At 45.3% G+C, this 20,986-nt stretch overlaps 1 protein-coding gene across 3 annotated transcripts in view; it reads right to left on the bottom strand.

The window, feature by feature from the left end:
• The window catches only part of HEATR4 (HEAT repeat containing 4), a 31,537-nt gene extending 18,745 nt beyond the window's left edge, over positions 1-12,792 (bottom strand). For all 3 annotated transcript variants that reach the window (XR_005064323.1, XM_037031256.1, XM_037031255.1), the window contains exons 1-7: positions 11,763-12,792; positions 10,422-10,612; positions 9,018-9,158; positions 5,871-6,074; positions 4,454-4,597; positions 1,134-1,316; positions 158-318 (exon numbers count right to left, since the gene is read on the bottom strand). Coding sequence is in view for 2 of the 3 variants with exons in the window: in XM_037031256.1 (XP_036887151.1) it covers positions 158-318; positions 1,134-1,316; positions 4,454-4,597; positions 5,871-6,074; positions 9,018-9,158; positions 10,422-10,612; positions 11,763-12,640 (1,902 nt within the window). In the remaining variant the exon portion in view is untranslated. The remainder of the gene's footprint in view (positions 1-157; positions 319-1,133; positions 1,317-4,453; positions 4,598-5,870; positions 6,075-9,017; positions 9,159-10,421; positions 10,613-11,762) is intronic.
• Positions 12,793-20,986: the final 8,194 nt, after the last annotated feature.

Raw genomic sequence — 20,986 nt, 5'->3', positions numbered from 1 at the left:
CTACACCCCAGTTCCATCACACCCAGTCTAGTTTTACCTGAGCCTGAGATAATCCTACCCAACCACATGCATTTTGGATTCTCACATGCACTGATCTCAAAGGCCCAACTGTTCCCCTGAACATGGTTCCTGTTTCTGACCCTAAATAGGCACATACCGACTTCCCACTGAGATGGCTCAGGAGCATGTATGCCTGGTGCTCAGTGTCCTCATTCTTCTTGTTAAATAGCTGATGGAGGATCCTCTTGATCACGGGGTAAGTGGCAGCACCCTCCAAAGCCAAGCACTGAGCTGCAGCCCAGCTGTCCACGCTATTGCCTGCCACCGTGGGGTGAAAAAGGAGCCCCGATAGCCGACCTCTTTTCCCCGCAGAGAGAACAGCCTTTGGGTGCCTGCTATCTCACTTCCCTGTGCCCCTTTCAGTCCAGAAATCCAGTCCCATATTTAAGCCATATTTCAATGATCATATCAAGGTTTTAAATATAGACTGAAAATCTTAACCTGAAAAGTTAAGTCATAAAAGGCTCTTGTTAGGTAACAACAGTAAGGCCCTGCTGGCTTGGCTGAGAGACACAGTTGTTCCTCCCCTTAGAGACTGGAGAATCTGAAGTGGAGGCTTTCTTAAGCAAGATGAATCAACTTGTTGAGTGTCTATGTGCAGAAGGCCAAACCAGTCAGCCAGTTGTCCTTGTCTGGAAGTTGGGGACAGACAAGGACGAGACACCTCTCTGAGCAGTCAGGCACCTTGGACATATCATTGATCTTTTTGCTTGTATTACTCCAACAATGCATGTGGAAAGTGCCTGAAAGTTAATTTAGAGAAGCATGATGCAACTTCTTAATTTTCATATCATATTTTCAATTATAGGAAAACCCAGTTGTGTGAAAGAAAGGGCATAGTTGCTAGTTAAATGCATCTATGAAACACTTAGCCAAGGCACCACTAGGTGGCAGTGTGCCTATTTTGTAAAACTTAGGAAGAACTTTTTGTATGTACTAAAGATGAGCACAAACCCAATACAGTAGATAACACAGAGCATGATAATGGAGAGGAAAGGATTCAGAACAGCTTGATGGTAAGATATCTTCTCTTTACCTCAAATTCCCAGGTCAGAAAAAAAAAAGGGAGTTACCTTTCAAAAGGGCAGTCTGCATGATGTCCTGGGCAAGGGGATTATGTGACTCCATGGCATATTGGCATATCGCTGCTGCCATCTGCACATTGACATTCTTGTCACAAAGAGCAGCCTCCAGAGCGGACTTCAGAACCTCTGGCAAGTCCTGGATCAGTGGGGCTTTCACAGTCTCCTCCTTGTCTGTGATAAAAATAGAGCTGGAGGGGAGTGCTAACCCTTTTGCTTTTCTCTGAAACACAGCTTCCTTCCCACAGCCACGTGGCAGCCAACCTCAGTCTCACTTGCTGGTGCTTACTTCTACATAATATGAGTTTAGTTGAGCCCCTACAGTGGGTAGGATTTTACAGCTCACTTCTGTGCTGGGTAGGCCAGTTCTCAATCCATTATCATCTGGCCTCGAAGGAGCTACATTCAGGTGGAAGAGTGCTTCCAGCTAGGCTATGGTAACTTTGACCATAAGTTTTAGGATGAAAATCAACCTATTTACCCTATATATTTTTGTAGTTTGCATTACATTTTGTATTTTTAGTAATAATAGCAGTTATATTTAGGTTAGTGCTTTGCCATTCATACAGTGTTATTATATTCATCTCATTCATCCTTTACTGAAGTAGGCAAGGCAGGTATTACTGCAGAGCTCACCTGACATATGTGTACTTTAGGAGTCTTTAAAGAGTCAGACTCATGAGACTGTCATGGGTCACACATGGTACCAGTCTTCAGAAGGATATAGGATGGGAGCACAGTTGGCCAACAAGGCAGCATCAGGCACTCCTTTTGGCCAGAGTTCTTCAGGTGGTTTGTAAAGCATTCCACAGAGCCTTTTGGGGACAGCTCAGGAGCATGGAATTCATACTGCATACAAGTCTTATGTCTCACAGGAGCTAGTGTCTTTTATAACAACTTCATAAATATAATTCTAGGGCCCCCAAAGGGCATGCTATTATGTAAGTCCCAGCATTCATGGAAGCTTAAATAGTGGTATTGAGGTATTTATAGTTCATGTTTAGTTCCCAGTCCAAATGTAATTGGTGAGTCAGGGCTCATTTTTATTATAAGCAACGTTGCCTGTAAATATAGTTCCTGTCCTTATCAGGTTATCAGGGTAACAGGTGGGCATTTAACTAAAGCTCCAATTCTCAAGTACAAGGGTAAGGGTTTTATTAACCTTTTGTTCACAACTATCCTCACTTTATAGATAAGGAATTTGAAGCTCAGAATTTAACTGACTTCCCAAGAAGCTCGACCCATGACTAAGATTTTAGAGTTTCTGATCTGTCCTTTTCACTACCGCTGCAGGCTGCTAAGCCAACTGGATGGGCTGGATGGAAATCTGAGTATCTCAGGGGAGTAGATAGAAATCAGCTGAGTATTTCAAGAAATAATGAGTAGATTATTTTCTTTGGGATGGTGCAGGGAGGAACAGGAAAAATCAAAATCGAGACACCTAGGACACGTGAAAGGGATCACATGAAAGGCATAGTTCTCCTGATGGAAGACAAAGGTGTTTATAAGTATGTGGAAGATTTGGGGATACGGTTGTATCTGTTGCTGCTTATTGAAGGGTTTCTCTGTGTGTCAGGGACGGAACATATGAGGTCTGTCTGGAAAAAGTCCAGCCGTTGTTACTGTAACAAGAATGATTTGCACAACATCCATGTAACCTGGCAGCCAAGGAGAGTGGGCTGGAATGTGCACATGTGAAAAATGACAACTTCTCTGTACTAGTCAGTGGTAGATGCCGTTGAGTGAGCATGTGTACTGTGTGGCCATTACATTCAAAATGACTGAGTGAGTAGAGCAACGAATCTGCATCAGATTTCATCTTAAGCTTGAACATTCCTCCATGAAAACTATTCAGGTGATTCAGAAGGCTGCAGCTACAGGCAACTGGTGATTGGCAGCTTCATCACAACAACATGCCCGCTCATGCATCATTCATGTCTCGTGCAGAGTTTTTTGCAAAATTATCAAATCACCCAGGTGACTCAGCCCCTCTAACAGCCCAGATTTGGCACCCTGCAACTTCTGGCTTTCTCCCAAAACTAAAATTACCTTTGAAAGGGAAGAGATTTCAGACCCTCAGTGAGATTCAGGAAAATACAACAGCACAGCTGATGGCGACTGGGAGAACTGTGTGAGGTCCCAAAGTGCCTACTTTGAAGGGGGCTGTGGTGTCATTGTCCTGTGTACAGTGCTTCTTATATCTTCTTCAATAAATATCTCTTTTTCATATTACATAGCTGTATACCTTCTGGACAGACCTTGTATATCGTCCCTTTTAGACCCAAGGAAATAAGCAGTTATAATAGAAAATGTGCATGTGTGGTCACATGTACAGCAGGGACACCAAACCAAGTATGGGGCAGGGAAGACTCCTCAGAGGAGGTGACATCTTAGCCGTGAATTGAAGGGCAAGTACAGAAATTAATCAAGTGGAGAGAGGAAGAATTTTCCAGTGGAAAGAGCAGCGAATTTGAAAACTTGGAGAAAAAATGCCTGTATCTGGAACTCAGTAGACAAGATATAAGTGAAAGGAAACTTTAAAAACCCAAGAACTTTGTTGAACTAAAATTAGTCTCTGCCCTTGAGTTCTTGCCTACTAGGAATGGCAGAAAAGTAAACAGACAGTTATGCCAGAGTGATAAATATTAGGACAGGCATAGTAATATGAGGATGGTGCCCTGGCCGGTGTGGCTCAGTTGGTAGAAAACCAGAAGGTCACGGGTTCAGCTCCTGGTCAGGGTACCTGTCTTGGTTGCAGGTTCAACCCTGTTGGGGTGTGCATGAGGCAGCGGACTGATAGTTCTCTCTTACTCGACATTTCTCTCCCTCTCTCTTTCTGTCTTACCCCCTCTCTCTGAAATATAGTAATAATATTAGGATGGTACCAGCAGCAGAGAAAGAGAAAGTGTCAACTCAGGCTTCACACTGAGCAAAGGTGGTATCTGAGAGGGTACTCGAGGGATACGTGTCCGTTGGCTTTATGTGCTTTCAACGGTGTTTCCAGTTTCTGTCACCTGGGTCCTGTGTCTTGTTAAACCCGCTCCTCAGTAGATGACAGTCCCATGTTAGTACCTGTTGGTGCTAACTGAAGGAAATCTGAAGAGGGTTTTCACATTCATGAAAAAGCCATTACTGTACTAATGTAGGTCTTCCATAAAAGCGAAGTGGCATATGTGACCTTTCAGAAAGTGGTGACTAACTCTTCACTTTATGCCACTTTGGCTTGTAGAGGGTTTTAGAGGGACATTCTACTTTGAGATAGCAGGGGAAACCTGTATACAATATTCTTAAGCAGTCCATTTCTGGCTCACCTGGGTCCCCCTGGCTGATGGCAGTCCGGGGCCGTTCTAAAGCAGCTGTGGCACATGTGGCGATAGCTTGGATCCGAGTGTTGTTATTCCTGTCCACCAAACTCCGCAGCAGACCCTCTACTGTCTTACGGCGCCACTCGATGACTGTGGCACAGGGAGGGAAATGGGAAGAGTACCACCTGGCTAGGGCTAGATATTGCACTGCAGGCAGGTGACAAGCAGTCCCCTTCCTCCAGGACAATTCAAGCCAAACATTAGTTCAGAAAAATAAAGGGCCCCAGAGATGGGCTCTTAGGGAAGTTATTTCTCTGATCCATGTCCTCTCTAGGTCAGTTCCCAAACAAAACTCCCGCCCACCCCTAACTCATATTCGGTCTCTCTTTGCTTCAATAACTTTTCATTGTTACCATCTAGAAAAAAAGGGGGCGATAAAACATAGTGGTTAAAAGCACTTTGCTATGAGACATACCTGGTTTGGAATCACCGTTATTGGCTGTGTGACCTTGGATAAGTTACTTACCCTGTCTTAGCTTGATTTTTCGTTTGTAAGATGGAAATATTAGCACCTACCATATTGAGTGACTGAGTAGTAAACTCGATAACTAGACAAAGTTTAGCCAAGTACCTGTCAAGTTATCAGGTTTCCTTGTCTTGAAGGCTCCACCATCTGGCTTTCAAGGTCCTCCTCGTTTTATTGCTAACTGCACTCTTGGTAGGTGTCAAGCTTTCATTTCACTGCTCCCACCTTCTGTAGTTGCTCCCTATCAGCAGCTTTTACTCAGAACCTCTCTCTTTGTTTTTGCTTATCCGATCTAGTTTATGAATCTCCTCGCTCCTGCACTAAATCCTCCTCTGTTCTGAAAGGCAGCAGCTATAGGACTTGAAGGCACAAATAGCCTCCCTCAGTCCTCATGAGGCCCTTGCTCTGCCCCAGGCACTCAGGCTCCCACTCCCATCTCTCTAAAGGCAAAGTAGGTATATGATGATCCCAACTCCACAGAAGAATTTTGGAGAGGGGCCTGTTTATGCCACAGACAACTGCTGTTTTATTTGATCATTACATTTGCACGGCTTGGGCAGCATACTTCATGCTCTCCTTCACACAATAATTATTGAACATAAAGCTTCAGAGGTCAGTAAGTTACGGTCCCTACCTGTGAAGAGGTCTCAACATAGTGAGTTTTCACAAATTACTGAAGTAAAACCTGCCCATGCAAAAAGCATCTAATACATGTCCACTAGCATTGGGTTAAAGGCCCTTGTCTAGTCTAACCTTGATGAGGCCACTAGGTTTATATGTTTTCCAAGAGAGGGATGGATTTTTCAAAGCCTGCGAAACACTTGTCCGAGGTGAGACCCTCCTTACCCACAAATACATACTGGTATCTCCCACGCCCCGTCCCCGCCCTCCGCTCACCGAGGGCCCAGGCAGTCTTCCATTCCCGCAGCATCCTCTGCAGAACCGCCAGTTTCCAAGCCCCGTCCTCCTCCGGCGATTCTGCCTTTGTCTTCAGTTTCCTGGTCTTAATGGACATGTCCTCCTCACCCACGGGCGGCAGCAGATCCTTGACCGGGGTGGGCAAAGCCGTCCAGCACAGGGCTCCTTTCACAGGCCTGCAAGCTGCAGCGGGGCAGTGTGAGGGGTCCTCACCCCACTGCCCGGGGTCCCGTGCGCCATCACATCCCCACTCCTGACTGAGCCCGAGGCAAAACAATGCACCGAAGAGGGGACTTTCCTGTGGTGATAACGGGAACTGAGTACAATCCCAGGGGGAGTTATGAGAAGCCCTGATTCCAGACATGATAAAGCCTTGATGGTGGGGAAGAGGCTAAGGGGAACTGAGCTACTCACAAACCTTATTATACGCTTAATAAAGCTTTAGGAACATAAATATGTTCATATGTCAAAATGTTGCTCATAAAATACAATATTTGATATATTGCCATTTAGAATGTAACTGGCCATTAGTTCCTAATTTACTAAGCTTTCTCTTTAATGTTTTCAATTTGGGAGGAGAAACGATACTGCAAGTGACTAATTTTAAAGATTTTTAGCAACTCTATAAAGATTTGAGCAATTTTGTCATAATTAGTTTTTCCTAACTATGACAAATAACAGTTGGAAGTTTGAGAAGAGATGAAAAGATTATATAAGTATAGTTGTTCCATACAAATAGTCATAGCCATGTTTTCCCAGCTTTACTCTGCTCCTTGGTTTGATCTACAGAAGGGCCTCTTTCTCAGAGGAGCAGTTGTGTGGATGAGGAGAAGGCAAACCAGATAAAAACATTTCCTGGCGACTTAATTCATTGTTTGCCACCCTGCTTCTCCGTTTCACATTCTAGTCTGTCACTGTCAGCTGTGTCTGTTTTTCCAGACTTTGTTCTAACTCTAATGTGTTCAGATTTCCTCTGAATTAATTCTTTCCTTTGAGCAAGGAGGGCAATGCCACGTCTCCTAATATAGGAAGAGTCCTGTGCGACTCCAGGATAGTTCAGCTCAGATGCCCGTACCGAGCCTACCCTCCAGAGGGTCCTCACCCAGTGGGGTCACCCTGGGGGAGCTCAGCCCCCCTGTTCAGGGCACCCTTCCTCTGCCGTGTACACAGGACACGCACACCGAGGAGCCACAGGACCAGCTCCAGAGAGGCCATCTCCCAGTGAGCAGCTGCTCTGCCGCGTGACACCCCCCACGCCTCTCAGCCACCTTGAAACCCCTCCCATGGCAGTGAGAGGTAGCTGTTCCTCCTGCATCCCCCTGCTCAGGGGTAAAATGGATGTGGCGAGAAAGTCCGGACTCTCCGACGTGCGAGCTCTGTGGGAATAAACACGTACAACTGCCCACATTCATCTTACGTCTAGTCCTGAGTTCTGTGCACAGACACACATCTACCAGCCACCTTCTGCATCAAAGGCCACCTAAAGGGAGCACCAAACGTCCAAAGGGCGGAGAAGCCCTTTGATTGTCTATGGGACCAAAGGTGCTGTCTACTTTGCTGGCAGCAACAGACAGGGCCTCTGTGACTTGTACCACAAAACCTGGGTTTGGTGCATAGGAACCCTAATGAGCTGTGCACACTAGAGAGTTTTCTGTCGTGATTTGGGGAAAATTAAAGGCTACATAGTAATAAACATGCTTTGTTTCTTCAGAATTTTTTTTATCATTTTAAAGAAGTTACCATCTAATTTTTTTACTTCCATGAAGATGGAGAGAAAGAAGTAATCTACCCACATCTAACCTCAGGAAATTTTCTATTATTTCCAGGTTCTTTCATACCCAATATTTCCTGAGATGAGATGATGAATAAAATGGTTATAAGAAGATGTGTGTATATTACTATTCTGACTTGACTTCACCCAGATCAATTTCAAATACTGTTTTAAAAAGAAGTTTGCCGTAAAACACCCTACAGCATCAGCTCTGCGATCAGCAGGGAAAGAAGGTGGGTGCCCAGCACTACTGGGGAAAAGGTGCCTCTGAAGCAAGGGAGACAAGTGACGAGGCTTCTGTGAATGCACAGGGCCCTCAGAGGGTTTTTAAAAATAACAGCTTTATTGAGGCAGAGTCCACAGACAGTAAATTTCATCCTTTTAAAGTATATACAGTTCAGTGGTTCTTAAATATATTTGCAGAGTTGTGCAGCTATCACACAGCAAGCACTGGTCAACTTTCTGTCTCTGTGCATTTGCCTATTCCTAGAGGAGAGGACATGCAGAATAGAGCTGGCTTGTGGGGAAGGTAGTATACACACAATAATGCCTTGAGTTTGTATAGCACTTAATGACTTTATAAAACATATTCACAAAATCACCCTGGCTGCTGTGGCTCAGTGGGTTGAGTGCTGGTCAAGTGAACCAAGCTCATTTCTTGGCTATTTTCCCTCCTTCTGTCTTATTTGTCTTACAGAACAAAGAGTGATGCATTTGTGGAACGGAAACTTGTGAAATATACTGCCCGAAGCAGTTATGATGAGCCTCAGAATGGCGTAGGAGGGTAGAGCCAGCCCAAGGTAAAAGGGCAGAGTACTGGATCAGGGGTTGGATGAACTTCCTCTGGAAGCATTACAGTGGGATCTGCCTTGTAATTACTGCCTTGGTAGTTACTGGTCCTAACCCACTTTATTACACGTAAGCTTTATCTGACTTCAACTGAATGGATGTTTCACAAAGCCACTTCCTAGTCATAGGCAGTGTTTTATAATTTCATGAGGTGATTTTTAGTTGCTAGGAGGGAGTGATTTTTAGTTGGTGGTGCCCAGCCCTATGAAACAGGGGCCTTAGAGAAAGAGCCATGCCCTTGCTGGTGTGGCTCAGTTGCTTGGAGCATCTTTCTGTAAATGGAAAGGTCGAGGGTTCGATTCCTGGTCAGGGTATGTGCCTGGGGTGGCAGGTTTGGTCCTCATTTGGGGCACGTGGAAGAGGTAGGAGAGGCTGCCGAGAGATGTTTCTCTTCCTCTCTCCCTCCCTTCCCCTCTAAGCATGTCCTCAGGTGAGGATTAAAAAAAAAAAAGGAAAAGAAATAGCCACACTCTCATCTTTACTCCCATTATCATCCCCCTGCTTACGTGCTTCAGGAACTGGCTGGGAAGTCCACCTTTCTGGGCTTTCAGGGAAGACCTTAAGTAGCTGCTTATTGTACCGGTTGAGATTTTCCAGGAAAATTTGGTCTCTCCTTGCACCAATCTGGTGGACGACCTGGACTTTATCTATGAACAGATAAAGAAATAATGAGCCAAATAAATAAAATGTGCAGAAGGGTTAGAAAAGAAGGAGAAGGAGAAATAATGAGTCTCCAGCACCTTTCTTTTCCCTCTTCCTGTGTTTTCAGTCACCAGGATCAGACCCAATTTCATTTTACCCTACTCCAAGCCCCCAGAACTCATGACTACAAGGCTCTCTTTACGAGGCCTGGAAGTCAAGGTAGAGCCTGTCTAACTTACAAGTATTGCCCCTATAAAAACCTAGTTACTAACAAAGGGCCACCTAATTCATCTCTTATCAGTCATAAATACTACTTCTTAAGCACTTTGAGAAGAATTTCAGTTGATAGCAGTTTAGGAACAAGAGAGGGGTGGGAGAGAATAAAGGGCTTGGAACACACAGACCTAGACTGTGTATCCTGGAAGCCCAGGCATCTAAAGGATAGCAAGGTGGAAGGGGAAAATAGTGTGCATTTATTGGGCATTTATAGATGCTTTGTCATCTGCTCTTTACATAAAGTGCATTTTTAAAAGAGATTTTATTTATTAATCTTTAGAGAGGAGAATGGAGGGAGAGAGGAGAGAAACATCGGATCACTCGCCTTCTGCACGCCCCCAACTGGGGACTCGGTTGCAACACAGGCACGCCCCTGACAGGAATCAAACCAGCAACTGTTTGGTTCATGGGCCAGTGCTCAACCCACTGAGCTGCACAAGCCAAGGCAAGTGCGTTTTTGTTAATATTGTTTTACAAAAAAGGTACATAAGGCTCAGAGGGATTATACAATTTCCTGAAGGTTAGTAGGAAGTGGTTAAGCCAGGATTTAAACTCGGATCTGCTTGACTCCAAAGCCTGTGATTTTTTTTTCTAATGTAGCACCTCAGTGAAGGGGTATCTCCAAGTGTGAGGAGGGAGAAGGGTGCCCAGAGAAGAGGTAGGTTGTCCCCAAAGCCAAGTTTCGATTGCTTTACAAGTCCCACCCTCACTGCCTCCTTAGTAAGATAGAAGGTTAGAGAGAGGGGGGAGAGGAGACAGTTTGCCCTCTACCAGGGACCTCTAACCACCGCTCAGGGCAAAAACAAACAAACAAACAAACAAAAAACAACAAAACAACCCAGCTCCTGGACAAGTGACCAGGGACTATTACTGTGAATACGTGGGCATCCAGGGCCTCAACCAGCCCCGTGACTGTTTCAGCCCCTGGCTACTTTCCAGCTCCCTGTTCCATGCCTACCTCAGTGCCCACCACAGGGCCCCAGCTCTATTACCGAAGTAAATATCTTGTTCGAAGGTGTTGTCAGTGGAGTAGGCAAACTTTCCAGCTCGAGGATTCACCTGCCGGAAGTAGCTCTGGTCTGGGGGCTGCCAGATGCCCCTCTTTCCATCAATGTCCTCAGCGGTCTTATTGTGGCCAGATGTAGTTTCAACTTTTGGCAGCTGTGGTAAGTAATTGGGCAATCTTGGCAGGAGAGAGAGGGGGGGCGAGAAAAGAGGGGAAAGGTAGGAGATGGACTGCCCCCTTTCCACCAGATTCACAGCTTACTCTTTCCTTTTTAAGCTCAGCTCATACACACATGAGCATTGAAAGAACACCTGTATTTAACTAATGGCCTTGCTCCCAAGGTGCCAGTTTTGAATGTGGAGCTGCCAGAAGGACCTGTCTGCAGTGGTCTTCCCCTGCCCCTGGTGAAGCCACCCCTTCTGCAGCCCCTGGACAGCACAACAGAGTGACCGTCCTCCCAGCATTATCCTTCTTCAACACGGGTGCCCTTAGAGGTTGCCCGGACTGCAGGAAGGGAAGCTGCCTCCCTGTTTCCTCCTGCGTTACCATTCTGTGTGTAAGCAGTGGGCAGACTGTAAGCTCCCTAAAGGGTAGGTCCACGTCTCCCTCACTTAGGTTGCATTCCCAGCACTCAGCAGAGTAATTGGAAAGTAGTGGGAATGCAGTTTATATTTTTCTAATACATGAATAAATAAATGGGTTGGCACTTACTTTTTAGTTTACTTTTGGGAATCAGAGATATTACAATAGCTCCAGTCTTCCCTGTAGCTATAAATGAGAAGGAAGCAACCTGAGAGGATGCAGTCATCCTCTTCCCTCAGGTTGCTTCCTTGTCTGACCTGCTGCCAGTCAGTTTTTGAGTCAGTGACGGGCTGGCTCCTTAGTCAAAGTGAGGCGGGGCCAAACCTCAGTGCCCCAGGGCTCTGCCTTCCTTACTTTCACCATTTCGAGTTTCTGGGAGCACCTGGATAGTAACCCGATCAGAAGAAAGGGAAAGGCTGAGAAGCAATCCATTAAAGGCAGTGGTTCTCCACAGGGGGGTGATTTTGTCCCTCAAGGGGACGTGTGTCAGTGTCTGGAGAGTACCAGCGGCATCCAGAGGAATGCTGCTAAACACCTTGCAATACACAGGGTGGCCCCCTGTGTATTATACTACCTAGCCCTGAAAGTCAGTGTCAAGGTTGAAAAACCTTACTTTATGGAGACCTAGAGAACAGTCTGGCAGTAGAAAACACAAGAGGATCATGGGAGAGTGTGAGCCCACCCAGGAATCCTTGAAGGGAAGTCAGGGATTCTCGAAGGCATGTCTAAGGCCCAACCAGTCTACCTAAAATAAACAGAAAGCAGCAGCTCTGACTCCTCTCTCTCCTGGGTGGGCAGGATGGTACTTCGACCCTCAAAATCCGCTGTCTCTTCTTCTTCCAGCTGTTTCAAGAGCTCCAGGTCGCTGGTGGAGGTGAGCTCATCCCGGATGTGGCTCCAGTCGTATTGCTGGCGCAAGAAGCTCTGCCACTTGTTGGGGGACACCCCAGGCCTCAAAGGACGCTTGTTCTCGATCCATCGGGCAGTGCGCTTGTTCAGTTTTTCCAGCACGATGGCCTCCCAGGCTCTGACCTCCTTCTCATGAGGCAGAAGCCAGGCTTCCCTCTCCTCCAGGTTCACATCTGGGGAAGGCAACAGACTCAGCCTCTCTGGGTCCCTGCAGGGATGAATGACAGGGCAAGATGTTTCTGGGTCTGGGCTTGCTGGCTTCGATTTCTTTAGCTTCTTTTTAAGATTGTTGGAGCTTTTTGTTTTCGCAGCCTGGGAGGTGACCCTTGCTGAGGGACCTGAAGAATCCAAGGACTTGAAGCTGACAGGCTTCTCAGGTCGGGCCTTCCTGATGTGGGGAGGTTGGATGATGTGGTCTGTGTTGTAGAGGTGGTCAAAGCTGTACTGGCTGTAAGGAACGCTGGGCAGCCCTCGCTGCCACACCACCTCCTGAGAGAAGGTAAGGTTTGCAGCAGCTTTTTTCAAATATTGGTTCTTGAGGTGTGCACAGTGCTGTGGGCTGAACTGAAAGACTGGTGGCAGGTTGGAGACAGAGGCCCACTCCTTCTTTGTTGATTTTACATGAGAGAAAATCATGCCCCATCCCAGCCATGGGGGCAGTGACTGATGGAGACTGTGTGGGGGAAAGGTCTTCCCCTTTCGGTCCCTAGTCATTATTTCCTGGCAAATGCTTCCTGTCACTCTCCTGGTCCAGAGGCAGGCGCTGGACAAGTGGCCTGTTAAAGGGATGAGAGGAACTGGTGAGAGCTCCAGGTCAGTAGAAATTGGTAACCCATAGCAATGCAGGAAGAAAAGAACTTGGAAGACAGAAGGGAGGGGAAAGTCATGCAAATTAGGAGGACAAAAGAAAGGAAAGGTGCAACATTCTCAATATTCCTTGTATCTGACCATTGCCTCCAGTCTCATACTTGTGCTCAAAGCTAAGCCCCTGTCTCCTTATTAGGGATTACTGCTTTTCAACAGTGTCCCATGCTTACAGTTTTTCCTCAAATATTGCTTTCTCTCTATTCAAAGGTTTGTAGCACCAAGTTCAGACAACTCAGCCTGGCTCTCAGAGTTCTCCATGAGTGTTAATGAACTTGTCCTGACACATAACCCCCTGAGTGTCCCAGCTCTTCTCCAAGTATTTCTCCCTTTACATAGTGCAGCTCCCATTTGTGCCTTGTATGTGAAACAGCCTTTCCTCCATATCTGACACAAATTCCATCCATTCTTGCAGGCTCAGCTCAGTTTCTGTCTGCTCCACAACTCTTCCCTGACCTATCCAGGCTCCACGTCACACCCAAATTTATAAGTTACTTCTAGTTCATACCAGTTAGTTTAACTCTTAATCCCGTGACACCTCACATTATTAAATATGTTAAGCCTATGGCTCTCTAACTGCATTGCCCAAGGACCACATCTCCTGTCTCTGCAATCCTTCGGAATGGCCTGCGCAGCGTCACGATGCGCAGTGAGACCACGACTCCGTGTCCCGCTGTGCCTAGTGCCAATTCCTGCCTCGCCTGCCCTGCTCACAAGTGCCCCTTAGCCCAGATCTGACTGGTTTCTCTTTCCTTTACAACACTCAGCACAGTACCTTCTCTCCCTAGGGCTTGATTTATCCCACCGTCTTCTGTGTATTACATCTCATCTTTTGGTTGGCTTCTTTTTGTTAAGGGCCTGTTTTTATCTAGATGTCACGAGACCAGCATTGAAAACCTCACTCAAATTATTCCCACATGATTGACACAATACCCCTAGAGGATTTTCTGCGTATAGGACAGAATTTGGTGGTTCTGTCTCTTCACAGCGGTGAAGGCAGCACGGCCACAGTGGCACGCAGTAGTTAAAGAGTTGGACTGCAAGAGTTAGGGCAAGGGTAGAGGATGGTCGCAAGGTGATATTTTTCCTGAAACAGTACCTGTTCTTACTGGTTGAAAATGAACTGTTAGACGAAAATGATATTAGTGTTCTCCTGCCCTGTATATTGCCTAACCAAATATTTTATAATTGTTATCAGTGTGTCAATAACTTGCCCCTAAGGCAGGGGGCAGTTTGATCCTAAACCCTTGAAAAACCGGATGGGGACTGGTTTCACCCCAAGATGACTACCTATGTGGAATGATGACTACCTTGATGCCCATTAGCCTGAGACAGAAAGAATCTTTCGTTAGCCCTGGCCGGTATGGCTGGATTGGTTAGAATGCTGTCCCATAACTGAAAGGTTTTGGGTTCAATGCCCAGTCAGGGCATATACCTAGGTTGTGGGTCCGATCCCCAGTTCAGGTACATACAGGAGGCACCCAATTGATGTTTCTCTCTCTCCCTTCCTCTCTTTCTAAAAAGCAATGAAAAAAGGCCCTTGGGTAAGAATGTAAAAAAAAAAATCTTTGGTTACAATTCCAACATTTCAGAAAGAATATCTGGATTTATAATAATATTATTACTAACTTCTTATTATAAATTATCAAGGAATAATTATTATCACCTAATATAAGGACTTGTTGCAAAGGAAGAAAACACATGATATGTTCTGAAAGGGAATGGAGACAGGATAAGAGGTTGTCAGGTTTCGTCAAAAGAAGCTTGTCCTGGGTAGATTTAGGGTCAGAAGTGCAAGGCCAGGTTCTGCACTTCCCAGCCATGCTGTCTTGGGCGAATGAGTCAGGGCATGGACTATACTGTCCTCAGAAGGCAGGTCTCTGGGGTCCCACAGTTGGGTGCACTGGGCACTTTGGAAACAGTTTGGCAGTATTGAGGCCAAGGCAGTTAGAAGAGAAGGTGCATAGAGAGGGAAGAAAAGGCCTATGAATGGAGTTAGGAGGCTCCATATTCGCATTGTCCAAACTTAACTTTTACCTGCACCAACATGGTGAGGCAAGGTCTTCTCTCCCAACAAGCAGCCCTTAAGAACCAAAAGCACAGTGGCAGGTCTCAGGTGCTTTTGTGTACTGACAGCCTAAGAAGTTGAACAAATGGCATGCTACACTTATTCAAACCTGGCATAACTGCAGACAAGGCCCTAGAGTCTCGGGGCCCTGTAGTCTGGTAAGTAGCAATCACCAGCATTCTCTTTGTACTTTTTAGGAATTTGGACAGGCAGGTGTGGGGTTGGAAGGATTAAGCCACATATCTCCGGTTAAAACCTGATGTAATAATCCAGACTCAGCCCTGGCTGGTGTGGCTGAGAGGACTGAGTGCCAGTGTGCAAACCAAAAGGTTGCTGGTTAGATTCCCAGTCAGGGTACATGCCTGGGTTGTGGGCCAGGTCCCCCGTTGGGGCCATGTATGTGAGGGGCAACCATGTATCTCTCACACATTGATGTTTCTCTCCCTCTCTCTCTAAAATAGTAAATAAAACATTTTTAAAAAGAAAAAACAGATCAGACTGAAAATTGTGGTATCTCAGAAGTTCCAAATTTAGTTCCACTCTCCATTCACCTTCCCAGTTCCCTACCCTCACCCCCTGGGTCTGGTACTATTATTCCACAGAAATAGTTGAAGTGGGCTGAAAAATGTGTGCTAAAAAAGTTATATCTTGCTTTTTTCATTCTTTTATTAAAGAGTAGAAACTGCCACAGGAGAAAAGGCTAAAAACAATAAACCCTGGCACAGTCCACTCTCTCTGAGAGCGTCAGATATGGTTAAAGGACCCTGTGCATCAAGATCACCTGGGAAGCTTGTTAAAATGAGTGTTTCGGCCCTGGCGGGCTAGCTCAGTTGGTTAGAGTGGTGTCCTGATGAGCCAAGGTTGCAGGTTCTGTCCCGGGTCGGGGCATATACAGGAATCAACCAATGAATGAAAAAGTAAGTGAAACAACATATTGATGTCTCTTTCTCTCTGCCCCCCGCCCTTGACTATCCCTCTCCCTCTAAAAATCAGTCAATCAATAAAAAAATAACGAATATTTTATTACATAGGCTGCAAGTGAGGCCTAAAACACTGCATTTTAACAAGCTCCCAGAGGGTTTTATACACACTAGAGAAACCACACCCCACGAGATACCTGTGGGAAATAGGAAAGAAGCTTGGTTGGTGGGAGAAGAGGCCTGGGGACCACAGCTTCTTCATCTGACTTGTTTCAGATCCCCTCTCTCTGCTGCCTATTTCCCATCAGAAAGTTCCCTTCATTTTTCTCCCTCTACTTTCTAATTTCCTTTCCTTGCCATGCACTCACACAGATAGATACACTGCTGTCTCCTGAAAACTCTACCACAAAGATGATATGTTCCTACTCTTTTATTTACGAGTTTCAAAACTGAGGCCCAGAGAGAAGGGACATGTCTTAGATCACAGTACAGGTTAGCAGTTGAAGCAATACTGACCATTTGACACCTCATCCAAAATTTTTCACCCATATTTCAGACTGCCTCTCATCATTCAGCTGAGCTAATAAGCTGCTTTCAGACATGGGCAAGTTTTGAAATTACCTTCAGAATGACCTCCCACAACACAGTCTTCAAAGGGAAACAAGTTTCTACATCTCGAACCTTCCTTAGTTTCCTGGGTTCCAGGAGGGGTTGGAAAGGGTTCCAAAACCCTTTACATTGGTTACTAGGCAACCTCTTCTTTAGAATTCCATGAGTCTACTCACAGAACCTGGGGGTTCAGTCAGTGGTATTTTCAGTTATTTATTATCTTGTCCTCTCTGTGAGCTAAGCTATGGGAAATGGCATTATATTTATTGATTGGTGGCAAAATGGACTTCACGGTCATCCTTTGAAAAATAAACCTCTAGGTCTGTGTAGCTCAGACCCGAGGGGTCCATAAGACCTACGGAGTCATGACACGGCAGGGAACACGTGAACACCCAGCTCTGGCATGTTTCAGATATCCAGGCTGATAGAACAAATGGTAAAGTCTTCACCCCACTTTTTTTAATCCTCACCCAAGGTTATATATTTATTGATTTTAGAGAAAGAGAGAAACACGGATCGGTCACCTCTCATACATGCTCTGACTGGGGAATGAACTGCAACCTAGGTAGGTGCCCTGACCAGGAACTGAACCCACAACCTTTTGGCGTATGGGACAATGCTCCAACCACCTGAGCCACCTGGCCAGGGCACTGGGACCTTTTCCATTTCCCTCTCATCTGTGCCCCTACTTGATCTGCTTCCTTCACACAGTTCAATTCCATCTTCCCTGCTCCCCAGATCATGGCTAGATTATCAGCAAATAGTACTCTTTTTACAAGGGAACTCTTCAAATCTTGTCTTTTTAATAGTAAAATTCTAGACTTACAGATGACTAGTCTTGAGAAGTCCCTTTGTGAAAATCACTATTTGTCCTGACAGCAGGGAAGATTTCTAGGCATAAAGTTCTTTTCCTCCTCCTCCCCCTCCCCCTCCTCCTTCTTCTTTGAAAGTTTTTATTGTCAGTAATAGCTGTAAAGTTTACACACAAATCTTTTTTGTATTAAACTTATTGGGGTGGCATTGGTTAATGAGTTTCAAGTGTACAATGCTAGAATACATCATCTATATATTGCACGGGGTGCTCACCACCCAAAGTCAAGGCTCCTTCCATCACCATATATTTGACTCCTTTACCCTCTTCAACCTTGGTTCTGTCTTTCTAGTTGACCTGGGGCCGCACTATTCAGGCCACTCGTACTGATCAGCCTTTAGTACCTGGCCTTAAGCTGGGCTCAGACCCTGGGACCCTCACAAAAGGGTGAAAGGGCATGTTCTCTGAGATGAAAAGACTAAAAGACTTTTTAAAAAATTAAATGTGAAAACCTTGGCTAAGGTTCCTTGAAAAGATTACACAGAATTACCATGTGATCCAGCAACTGCACTTCTGGGTATACCCCCAGAAGAATTAAAAGCAGGGCTCATAGATACCTGTATGCCCATGTTCAATAGCAGCATATTCACAGTAGTCAGAAGGCATCCACTGATAGATGAGTGGGAAAAATTTATATATATATTACTCAGACTTGAAGTGAAATTCTTATACATGCTACATGCGTAGATGAACCTGGAAGTTATGCTAAATGCAGTAGGCCACACACAAAAGGATGCATACTGTATGACTCCACTTACATGAGGCACCTGGAACAGTTAAGTTTATAGAGGCAGAGAGTGGATTTACAGGGGCCGGGGTGCAGGGAGGGAAGGAGGAATAGGGAGGGAGTTACTGTTTAATGGGTACAGAGTTTGGGGGATGAAACGGTTTGGGAGCTGGATGGTGGTGATGTTTGCACAGCTATGTGAGTGTACTTAATTAACTATACATTTAAAAATGATGAATTTTGGGTACTGCCACAATTTTAAAAACCTGTTTAATATAGCCATGGTTTTTTTTTCTGTTAGAAATACTAGAGACTCTAAAATTCCCACTCCTACCTGCTGCATATGCATTCAACTATTGGTCCACTGACAGAATGATAACATTCATGAATCAATATTGGTGGGGAAAAAACAAGGCTGCAGAAAAATGGCCTATCTCGCTTGCCCAAAATACAACCTGGGGAAGCCTGTTTGATCTGCTCCCTGACATTTTAAAATGGTGCCTATTGGACCATTTGAGGTTTGACAAATGGATTTCATACATTTTCATACATTCATACTACAGCTTCCCAGTATTGCTGAAAAAAACACATTTTAGTCATGGTGTATATGTTTTCTCACTGAATGGAAGTTTTCCCTTGTAGACAGGCTACTGCCTCTTCTGTGGCTAAAGTGCTTTTAGAAAAGATTACCGCAACCTGGGGAACTGTTCTTGAATTCCACAGTTTTCAGGGAACCCATTTTAGTCATCAGGTGCTCAGACAAGTCCGTGCCTCAGCCCTAGGTTTAGTTGGATGCAATAAGGGCATTATTAAAACTCAACTGGCAAAATTGGTAGAGACCCTCCAATTACCTTACCCAAAAGCGTTGCCCACAGTCCTTCTAAATCTCAGGTTCACCCCCTTCGGAACTCATAAACTCTCACCCTTTGAGATAGTCACAGGACACCCAATGCACCTGGTCCCTGCCTATTTTGATCCACAGCAAATGAAAGAAAATATTATTTAATATTGTAAAGGCCTCATTGCTTCTATCAAAATTAACCATGTTCTGGTAGAGCATTCCTCACAGTGCATCCAGGGAGATAGGGATTTGAAGCGACCCACTCTGCCCCTCTCAGGTACATAAAAGAGCGTTTCTCTCCTTTGTTTCTCTTCACTTGCAGCAGATTACTTTTTGACTGCATGTCCCAAACGGCAAGTTTTTCTTGTTCCTGAATAAAGCCACTTTGCTGGGAAAGTATCTGACTCTCTATTTTGTCAGATATAAGATAAAATGGAGTCCCTTATGTTAAGGAGCTTTAAAATGTAGCCAAGAGGCCATTAAGGAAATGGGTCTCATGTACATCCTTAAAGGACAAACATGAACTTTTGAAGAGGGCACAAGTATATTCCATTACTTAGTGATAGCTTTAGCAATCATTTATGTTTAACTAAGGTTAGCTTTCTGTCACCAGCACCAGTTCAAACTCTTTATGAATGACAGGCAAGCCCTTGGGCCTTTAAAAAAAAACTCTGACTTTTGTTCTCCGTCAGACACTTTGGGTTGCTACCTGAATCACTGTGCCCAAATTTGCGACTCCTTTAAATCTCAAATAAGTGGTTTTCTGTATTATTTCTGCCTCCTGACAATTGAGGTCAACAATATGTTGGAGGTCAACAGGGGCCTTAAAGTTTCTTCAATTTCTCTAATGAAAAGAATATGAAATTATGAATATGAAATCAAGTTTAAGGTCTTGAAAGAGCGTTGAACTGAAGTTTGCTGGAAAAAAAATCCATCACAGGGTAAAACCCATAATTTATGAAAAAGTAGGAAAAGGTGGGGTCTTCCGCCAAGATGGAGGCATAGGTGGAAACACTGTGCCTTCTCCCACAACCAAGTTTGAATACAACAAAGGTTTAGTAAACAAAGACAGAGCCAAAGAACAGAGAATTGAACTATACGGAAGTCCAACAACAACGAACCCGTTCAACCGGACCGGTAAGAGGGGTGGAGCCAGCAGCAGGGCAGGGTCAGGCAGGAAAGATCCCCCGACCCAGGTACACAGGCAGCTCGGACCCAGTCAGGGTGCGGGGCAGACTGACTGCAGTGGCACATTTGCGCACAGTGAGACGGACCGCACAGGCCCCAGCGGGCGAACTCAGTGGTGGAGGGCTCACTGCGGTTGCACATTCGCGCACAATGAGACGAAACGCATGGGCCGGTGAAGGTGGCAGCTGCAGCAGCAGAGGCGGCAGACGAGACCACAAAGGCTCCTCTCTGACCCTGCCCCACATACAGCGTCACAACGCAGCAACTGAGTTGCCCTGCTCTGGTGAACACCTAGGGCTCCAATCCTGATACGTAACAGGCACGAACAGCCCAAAAGATAGCGCGAGAAGAACTCAAAGCCCCAGAGCCGATAACTCTAAGCGACCAAGAAATAGCCAGCCTCTCAGAAGCACAGTTCAAGACACTGTTTATCAGGATGCTCACAGAACTGGTTGATTTTAGTCACAAATTAGAGGAACATAAAGGCTAAACGAATTGAAATGAAGGGAAATGTACAGGAAACCAATAGTGATGGAAAGGAAACTGGGACTCAAATCAATGGAATGGACCAGAAGGAAGAACGAAACATCCAACGAGAAAGGAATGAAGAAATGAGAATTCAAAAAAATGAGGAGAGGCTTAGGAACCTCCAAGACATCTTTAAACGTTCCAACATCCGAATTATAGGGGTACCAGAGCGGGGAAAGAAACAGCCACGAGTGGAAAACTTATTTGAACAAATAATAAAGGAGAACTTCCCCAGTCTGGCAAAGGAAATAGACTTCCAGGAAATCCAGGAAGCTCAGAGAGTGCCAAAGAAGTTGGACCCAAGAAGGAACACACCAAGGCACATCATAATTACATTAGCCAAGACTAAAATGAAGGAGAGAATCCTAGAAGCAGCAAGAGATAAGGGGACAGTCACCTACAAAGGAGTACCCATTAGACTGTCAGCAGATTTCTCAAAAGAGA

Source organism: Sturnira hondurensis, unplaced genomic scaffold, assembly GCF_014824575.4.
Source record: "Sturnira hondurensis isolate 20B ecotype Veracruz unplaced genomic scaffold, ASM1482457v3 Scaffold0021143, whole genome shotgun sequence".
Classification (NCBI taxonomy): domain Eukaryota; kingdom Metazoa; phylum Chordata; class Mammalia; order Chiroptera; family Phyllostomidae; genus Sturnira; species Sturnira hondurensis.
This window is presented reverse-complemented; position numbering and strand designations above follow the sequence as displayed.